The sequence below is a fragment of the Cucurbita pepo genome, chromosome LG03 (assembly GCF_002806865.2).
Source record: "Cucurbita pepo subsp. pepo cultivar mu-cu-16 chromosome LG03, ASM280686v2, whole genome shotgun sequence".
NCBI classification, from domain to species: domain Eukaryota; kingdom Viridiplantae; phylum Streptophyta; class Magnoliopsida; order Cucurbitales; family Cucurbitaceae; genus Cucurbita; species Cucurbita pepo.
This window is the reverse complement of record NC_036640.1, coordinates 2,469,001-2,476,924: the sequence shown is the minus strand read 5'-3', so window position 1 is coordinate 2,476,924 and position 7,924 is coordinate 2,469,001. Positions and strand designations below refer to the sequence as shown.

The 7,924-nt window shown below is 38.2% G+C and overlaps 3 protein-coding genes across 4 annotated transcripts in view; 1 reads left to right on the top strand and 2 right to left on the bottom strand.

Moving 5' to 3' along the window:
• Nucleotides 1-64: 64 nt before the first annotated feature.
• On the bottom strand, nucleotides 65-2,524 carry LOC111791724 (putative disease resistance protein RGA4). Its single transcript, XM_023673194.1, has 2 exons — nucleotides 1,460-2,524; nucleotides 65-1,392 (listed from the first exon to the last, which is right to left on the bottom strand). The coding sequence occupies exons 1-2, from the start codon at nucleotides 2,522-2,524 to the stop codon at nucleotides 73-75; spliced, it is 2,385 nt and encodes a 794-aa protein (XP_023528962.1). The 3' UTR covers nucleotides 65-72.
• Nucleotides 2,525-4,635: 2,111 nt separating this feature from the next.
• Nucleotides 4,636-7,297, bottom strand: LOC111791188 (protein PLANT CADMIUM RESISTANCE 10-like). 2 transcript variants are annotated; one of them, XM_023672436.1, is made up of 4 exons: nucleotides 7,125-7,297; nucleotides 6,622-6,845; nucleotides 5,692-5,918; nucleotides 4,636-5,072 (listed from the first exon to the last, which is right to left on the bottom strand). In XM_023672436.1, the coding sequence occupies exons 2-4, from the start codon at nucleotides 6,791-6,793 to the stop codon at nucleotides 4,902-4,904; spliced, it is 570 nt and encodes a 189-aa protein (XP_023528204.1). In that variant the 5' UTR covers nucleotides 6,794-6,845; nucleotides 7,125-7,297; the 3' UTR covers nucleotides 4,636-4,901. The 2 variants fall into 2 exon arrangements, with proteins under 2 accessions (XP_023528204.1, XP_023528205.1); XM_023672437.1 differs by having other exon boundaries at nucleotides 6,622-6,827.
• A 414-nt stretch (nucleotides 7,298-7,711) lies between these two features.
• LOC111790090 (UPF0400 protein C337.03-like) overlaps nucleotides 7,712-7,924 on the top strand; it is a gene marked incomplete in the record, with an annotated part of 12,967 nt that continues 12,754 nt past the window's right edge. Inside the window, 1 exon segment of the mRNA XM_023670892.1 lies at nucleotides 7,712-7,924.

The following is a 7,924-nucleotide window of genomic DNA, read 5'->3' as shown; positions in this document are numbered from 1 at the left end:
AAAAAAAAAAAAATAAATAAATAAATAAATAATAATAATAATAATAATTATTATGAATGTTCAATAAAATGATTAGTAATATTCTTTTTTACTGTCAATCCCCCTGGGAACACGTATAACCGTATTCTTATATTGGAAGCCATAGCCGGGCGGCGTCTCTCTGACTTTTACAGATCCTAAAATTTTGGCCGTTTCAACACCTTCAAACGCTTGTAACCTCTCTACATTCATGGTTACGGGGCAATTGATGATCTGCAGGTTTCTCAAAGTTTGGACCGATCCGTCAAGCCATTCGGGTAATTTCTTCACTTTTGGAAGCTCTCTGATTGTGAATCTCTGAAGCCTAAATTTGGCGTTCTCTAAGGTGAGTGTTAGTTGCTTGCAGCCCCAGATAACCAAATTCTGTAGTGATTTTAGATATATCATCTCATTTGGCAACGACATCAAATTATCGCAATTGTAAATCATTAGGGTTTCGAGGTCTACAAGGCACTCTGGCCGTTCGAATAGAATTTGTAGGTCTTTGCACCCTCCAATGGCGAGAAATTGCAGAGAAGTCATGGTTCCAACTCCGTTTTTGTGCAAACGAAGCTCTTTTGTTGTTATCCACAAGTATTTCAGGCTGATCAAATTCCTTATATCAGTTGGCAATTCTTTAAGTTCGGAACAAGATTCAAGAATCAAGGTTTGCAAACTTTGTAGATTGCAGATTGAATTCGGCAGCCGCTTGATGTTCTTATTTCCATGCAAGTCGAGGTATCTCAGGTTTGTAAGTGTTCCTATAGCATTTGGAATTTCCTCTATGTTTGCATTGCCTAAATGTAACACTCTTAAGCTTTTGTACTTCAGAATGCACATTCCAGGTAGGAATGCATTAGGTGGCACCATATCTCTTACATGGAAGGCTAGGGATTTTATTTCAGTGACTGGTTTGGTACCTACTAAGCCCTCAGATCGTTCTTGTGCGAGTACGTGTGCAAGTTTTTGGATAAGAGGGTGCAGTTTAAACCAGTAGCCGAGGCCATGTTCTTCAATTTCTTGAACGAAACATCTTGACCATAGCTCCATGAAATACTTCTCACCTATATTTTTCATAGATGCGTGATTCTCTTCAGGTGAATGGAGGAGCCCATGTGCCATCCATAACTGAATCACGTCATTTGAAGATAATATGCGGTCTGGTAATTGAGCACAATGAAGAAAACAGGGCTTCAGGTGTGAGGGCATTTGATTATAGCATAATCTGAGTATATGTAAAATACCGTCATTCTCTTCCTTTTGTGCCCACAACTTGTCCTTGATATTCTTCCACTCAGCTATTCTAGTTTTTGAAGATAGCAAGCTTCCCATACACTTTATTGCCAATGGAACTCCCTTGCATTTCTGCAGAATTTGGTCTTCTATTCCAGTGAATTCTNCACTTTATTGCCAATGGAACTCCCTTGCATTTCTGCAGAATTTGGTCTTCTATTCCAGTGAATTCTTCATTGTTTACTTCTTGTCTATCTCTAAAGGCATATCTTTTGAATAACTTAGATGATTTATCCTCTGACAGCCTCTCCAGTTTGAAGCCTGTTGAAACTTTCTGATTCTTATCGTCCGAATTCTGCGTCGATTGTTTCTCAGACTGTTTCTCAGACGCATAGACTGTTCTTAGTCCTAGAGCACCTGCAGTCATCTCACTTTGAGTGGTCACTAAGATTTTGCTGTTCTCGTTTCCCATGCCCAATAGTTTCATCAATGTGTTTGAATCGTCTAAGTTTGTGGTCGAAAGGTCTTGAATGACGAGCAAAAAAGATGTACCCTTCAGAAGTTGTTGAACCTTTAAATGCAATTGTTTCTTAGTCAAGTCATTACAAATTTCTTTACAGGCTACAACACTATATACCTCTTCGATCAATCTCTGTGTATCAAAACCTTCTTTCACACAGACCCAGAATCTTGAAAGATACTGTTCAACTACTTCTTGATGATGGTAAAGGAATTTGGCAAGTGTGCTCTTACCTATACCTGCTTCCCCAACTATGAGGAAGAACCCATGAATAGATTTGAAAGTTGTCAGAAGTTCAGCATACGGATCGCCATCATAAGCCATTGGAGCATCAGTTAAGGTGTACTGCAATTGCCAACTTGGTTTCATATGTCTTACTGAAACTTCAGTAGTGCTAAGGAAGGAGTGTGCTGTCTTCATTCTTCCTATGGAATCTGGGTGCTTTTCAGTGAGATGAAATTCATACATTCTGGCTGCTAGTGTATCCAAATGATTGCGTAGTCTCATCATTTTACGAAACCGTATAAATTTATGTGCAGAAATTGGATCAGAGCACGAGAAAGGGGCTTGTACCTTTTTTCCAGTGCCCTCTTGTTCAGAATCCCATTTGAATTCATCCATGGTGTCCTCAATTTGGTAAAAGGTGTTTTGAAGCTCCTTAAGCCACTTACGTAGATCATGATTCTGTTCTTGTTCTTGCTTCTCTTCAGCATCAAAAAGAATTGATTTAAGGCTCAACATGGTATACTCCATTGTTTGGAAGGTTGAGCAAATTTTTAGCCTACTCAAGATAGTTTCAGCGTGGTTGTAGATGAAATTAGCCATATTCTTATGGAAAATGTTGTTCCTCCTTGCGATTTATTGGGTTGCCCTCTTACTCTTTGAGTCTGCCTGCCTTGTCTCTCTCGGGTGTCTACAGCAGATCTGATTAGTCTTGTGATGAAGATTGGTCTTTTCCGATCTTCCACCAAGAAAATCAGGGTATCGTCATGACAACTCAATTTGCCCGATAAACTACTCAGGGCTCATGGTTGAGTAAGAGGGGAGATTTGCTTTCGAATCCGATTTCTATAAATGGAGATCGTTGATATATGCACCTAATCCGTGGATTCGTTGCATTTTCATGAAGCAAAATAGCTTCAAAACTTAACTCTTAGGGAAATGTATATTCTTCCCGTGCATCCTGAAGAATAGAATAGGAGCACTCAACTCTCGCCAGGTACAATACTTCTCCTTAGGATTATGTATTTAAGGAGTTTTGCAACTGTTTGCTTTTTATTCTAAACAAGTGGAGCCCTCATTTCTTCAAATGAACAGAGAATTCTATTCTTGCTGTGTTCTAACCTATCTGGAATGATCCCCTTCTTTCTTAGATGTAATTCCAAACTCAACTCTTGGGGAAATGTATATTCTTTCCCTTTATATTAAAGAACTGTATAGGAGGGGTTTTGGTATTCTTTTAAGCTATTCCTTTACAGGTTCTTACAATTTCCCCTCTTACTTCAGAGTTATTTGGTAGAACTAGACCTTCTTTATTGAAAAGAATTAATATGAGCACCCAAAATCCTATGCTTAGAGTTTGATTATCATGATTTCCAATCATTTTAAGGCTAACCAAATCCTGTTTTTGATTGTTTTGTTTATCTCAATTAGATTTACTCCAAATTATTTGACAAGATTCAAAATTTAGATGAATTTTCTGACTATTTTGTGATATTTGAACGATTGGTTGTGTTTAGGTTGTAGCCACAAAGCCATTAATAAATTTCGTGGATAACTTATGAATTGCGAGCTGATATGAACTTATGAGTGATAGAAGCATTATTATATACTACAGGGTCGTAATTACACTGCATGCACTCGAACTCTCTCATAAGAGTCTTTATTGTGGACATATAATACTATGAACTGCACCATCAAAGGATTGATGATGATTATATATATATATATATATATATATATAGATTCTGATTCAGTGAAAGGCCTTCCTGTGGTTCAAGCCAATTGCCTGGGGAGACACTCTGCTGGAACCAGACCCGCTACCACTCCCAGACCCCGACCCCGACCCAGACCCAGAAGCCGAGCCCGAACCACTGCTCGATCCGCTTCCTGAGCCTCCCCCACCGCCGCCACCACCGCCGCCATTGGGCTGCTGCACAGCCGCAAGGCTGATGCTGCTGCTGCTGCTTATTAAGAAGATGAGAAAGCAGAAGCGGAGGTAAAGCATGGATGGAGAGGCCATGAGGGAATAAGGCTGAAGGGGAAGTTTGTTGTTGATATTGGTATTTATAGAGAGTATTGGGAGTTTGTGGGTTTGGGGCGTCTGGCATTTGTTGAGCGCGCAGATTGCCAAGGAGCCGACAATGTGTCGCCCTTTTGGGCATCGAACACAACACGCAAATGCGCCTTAATAGTAACCATCAGTGGGGCGGCGGCGGGCGGCGGGGGCTTAGTGTGATCATCTCTTGTGCCCACTGTTTTTTGTTTTTTCTTTCCTTTCAGGGCAACTTGAATTTAGAAGTGGTTAAAAATATTCTTTGAGGGCATTTTTCATTAAAATGATGGATGGAAACTGATAAGACAAATCTTGTAATCTCCGTACACCTACGAATGTGAGCCCTCTCAATCCAAACCAAAACAAATAGCATCGACAATCATCAATCATAGATGGAGGAGCGACCGACTAAAATCTTAGATCATTCAAGTAATGTTTTTAGATCATTCAAAAAATGTGAAATGTTCGGATTTATCCACAAAGATTTAACATTCATAATGTTTCTCTTACATTTTCGATCAAATCCAAAAAAACTGAAATGAACATCAAACGATGTTTATGAATTATGACTCTTTTTTTCTGTGTGCAACATCAAACAAACAGTAAAATCAACATAATTAAATAAAAATTGAAAAAATACATAAATTTATCAATCAATCACTGTAAGGAACAGATATTCTAGCTCTATAATATTAAACAAGGCAAAAGAAGGGAAAATTTTCAATAATAATAGAAGAGTGGGAGTAGTAACTCTGAAAAATCCCATAAGAATGGAAGAGAGAAAGAAGAACTCTGTGCTAAGCAAGCAATGTAATAAATTACCAGAATTTCTTGGTAGCTCCAGCAGTGAAGCAACTATTTTTGAGGATTAGATTCCATTGTTTGAGTTGTTGGGGGAGTAACGACAGCCAGATTCAATTCACGGGAACTGGATCCACCAGCTCTTTCACGAATCTCCCTATATTCTTGACATATAGCACAGCAATGGCAGAAAAAGTGGGTCAAGAAGTCTCCACAAGGTGCTTCCTACATCACGTTTCAGAAATTAAGATGCGGGTCATGGTAGGTAAGTTAACTCGTTGACTAAGCATAAGAAGAAACAGAATTTTAGCGAGCTGGGTTACATTATATGGCAGGGATAAAGGCATTAGAGCCAGTTCCCTGCCTTGTCTGGCGACGAACCTACAAATAAGCTACTTAATGTTTCGAAATTACTTAGGCAAGGAATGTATCAGGAGAAGGAAAAATGATCAAAGCATGATATTCTTGACAGATAGCACAGCAATGGCAGAAAAAGTCCATACAAGGTGCTTCCTACATCACATTTCAGAAATTAAAAGATGGGAATCATGGAAACGTAACAATCGGTGAGTTAACTCATCGACTAAGCTTAAGAAGAAACAGATTCTTAGCGAGCTGGGTTACATTATATGGCAGGGATAAAGGCATTAGAGCCAGTTCCCTGCCTTGTCCAGCGACGAACCTACAAATAAGCTACTTAATGTTTTGACATTTAGGCAAAGTATATATCAAGAGAAGGAGAAATGATCAATATATGATATAGTAAGTATAACTGTAAATAACTTATAAGTTGAGGCATGATGGAAATAAACAATGAAAAAGTGATCAGAGTATGATATTATACTGGCAAATTGTACTTGGACCGTAGGGCTTTGCGGTAGCCACAAGCATAGCATGCAAGAAAGCATCCGGCTACATTCCACAAAGCTCCATCAGTCGATAAGCAGCAGACTGCATTCATAAGAGCCCACAAAATGAAATGAGTGGCGCACGACCCGAACATTGTTTGAGAACCCAGAAGCGCTGCATTCTTCCCAAACAGAAAGCATGGACAGCAAAGGCCAATAAAACCTGCACCCACAAAACGTTGCAATGAGCTCCCCACGTAACATACTAGAGATGGACCAAAAATGCAATGCTCTTATACTCAAATCATACTACTGTCAAAAATTAATATTCAACCTAATCATTCCACACACAAAAAAGTTCACTTCATATCATCTAAATGCTTCTTGGTTTCTGACAAACTAAAGGTGCGCAAGATCAAGTGTCCTGTTTGATTCAAATACTTCACGCCTATAATCTCTGAATCTTTATACACTCTTCAATGATAGAAACCAAGGATTCAAACTGATCAAGCAACATGTAATAGTTAGAGAACAAGCAAAATACGTAAGCCCCAAGGTAGGCAGTCGTAAGGATTTAATAACCAAACCCACCCCTTAAACTAAATTCAAAGTTCTTCAAGCGCTAATCCCAATCATTGTACAAAATTCAGAGGTTCCGCTTGACAGAAGTAGTTGGTTCACAACAACAAAGTGTCTAACAAAGATCTATGAACACTCAACAAATAAATGACAGTGCATGCTTATAATTCACAACAGGATATGACAGATTCCCTAATGGAAACATCCACTGGCCTAGAATTCAAATATTTAAATTTGGATATAAGAACACATGCAAAGTAATGGTTCATTTCCTTTCCATACTCAAGATGCACCTTCATAATTTTTCCTTCGCATAAATCAAGTTCAGAAGGCAGAAAGTAGCGTACAGCTCTGCAAATCATCGCAGCATGCACAGATTCCAGACGACCATTGTGACAATTCATCCTTAAGTTCATTAGGTATCGGGTGGCCCTCATCTTTGGAAATAATCTCCGCTTCTGAAACAGACTGCCCTATTGGAACATATGCAGGAGGGACATAACTCCTATGGCCATCCATCTTGCGCTGATACTCAACGTATTCCTACCAATCTCTTTCAAACGAATTCAACCTGTAAGCTTTATTAAAATTCGTCAAAATGCAATTCGCAAACCCTACACTTCACCCTCCCCTCTTTTTCACATAGTTTTTAAACTTTGATCCCCTAATTCATTTTGCACATTTCATCTGATTCGATGAATGTTCAATTCAAATCAGAACGTGAAACTTCATGTAGCAAAATTTCAACCATAATGGGAAAAGAAAGAAAGAAAGAAAACAAAAAAGTAGCTAACAAGATTCAAATGAGTGAAAATAAAATTTGCAGCAACGAATCCAAACGAGTACAAACCTGTGGATCAAGTAGGAGGTGGATTTATACCGAGTGTTTGATCGTCTCGTTCACCGGAAAGGCGCGGTAAAGAATAATCGGAAGGAATGCGGATGGGATCGGAGATGAATTCGGGATGTTATTATGTCGCCGGAGTGAGCAGTTTCGAATCCTTATATATTCGTAGCTAAATCGACGACGATCAGAATTGTTTTCCACATTTTTCTTGGATTAAAATTAATAAAAATTCCTTTAAATTCTATAATTTATCTAAAAATAATAATATTACTACCATTTCAAACCTTTTATAATATCCTTTTAACTCAAAATAATAATAATAATAATAATAATAATAACTATTATGGGCTTGTTCATGGGCCCAAAGTTACTTCAATATTTTGGGCTTTTCATTGCAATTTTGGATCTTATTGGGCTTGAGGCCCAATTGTAATGGGCTTAATTTTTGGACCTAAAATCATTTTTTTTTTTACTTAAAAAAAAGAAATAAAAATATAGATTTTTTTTAAAATGAAAATAAAAATAGCCCAAACCCTAAAATTTAGAGTTTTTATTTATTTATTTATTTATTTATTTTTGTCAACATTTTTTCTCGATATTTTGACTCTGCGAACCAGTTTTTTTTTTTCAGCTCCCTCCACTTATCACCGCTCTTCTGAACCATCTCTTTGGTGGTGAATTAGGGATTCCCCTGTCGACCTTGGAAAACCCCCCAACTTCACCCACTCATTGGTTTCAATTTCGTTCTTCTCTCTCGTTCGTTTACTGTTCGATTCTTTTTCTTATCTGTTCATCCTCTACTC

Excerpts from the sequence above, each read along its gene's own strand:
- LOC111791724 (XM_023673194.1), bottom strand. The coding sequence starts at position 2,524 with ATGGAGTATACCATGTTGAGCCTTAAATCAATTCTTTTTGATGCTGAA. Across the intron at positions 1,393-1,459 it reads TCACTGGAATAGAAGACCAA|ATTCTGCAGAAATGCAAGGG; the intron begins ATTCTGCAGAAA and ends ATAGAAGACCAA.
- LOC111791188 (XM_023672436.1), bottom strand. The coding sequence starts at position 6,793 with ATGGATGGCCATAGGAGTTATGTCCCTCCTGCATATGTTCCAATAGGG. Across the intron at positions 5,919-6,621 it reads CTGCGATGATTTGCAGAGCT|GTTTTATTGGCCTTTGCTGT; the intron begins GTACGCTACTTT and ends TTGTGGGTGCAG. Across the intron at positions 5,073-5,691 it reads GGTCCAAGTACAATTTGCCA|GAAGCACCTTGTGGAGACTT; the intron begins GTATAATATCAT and ends AACGTGATGTAG.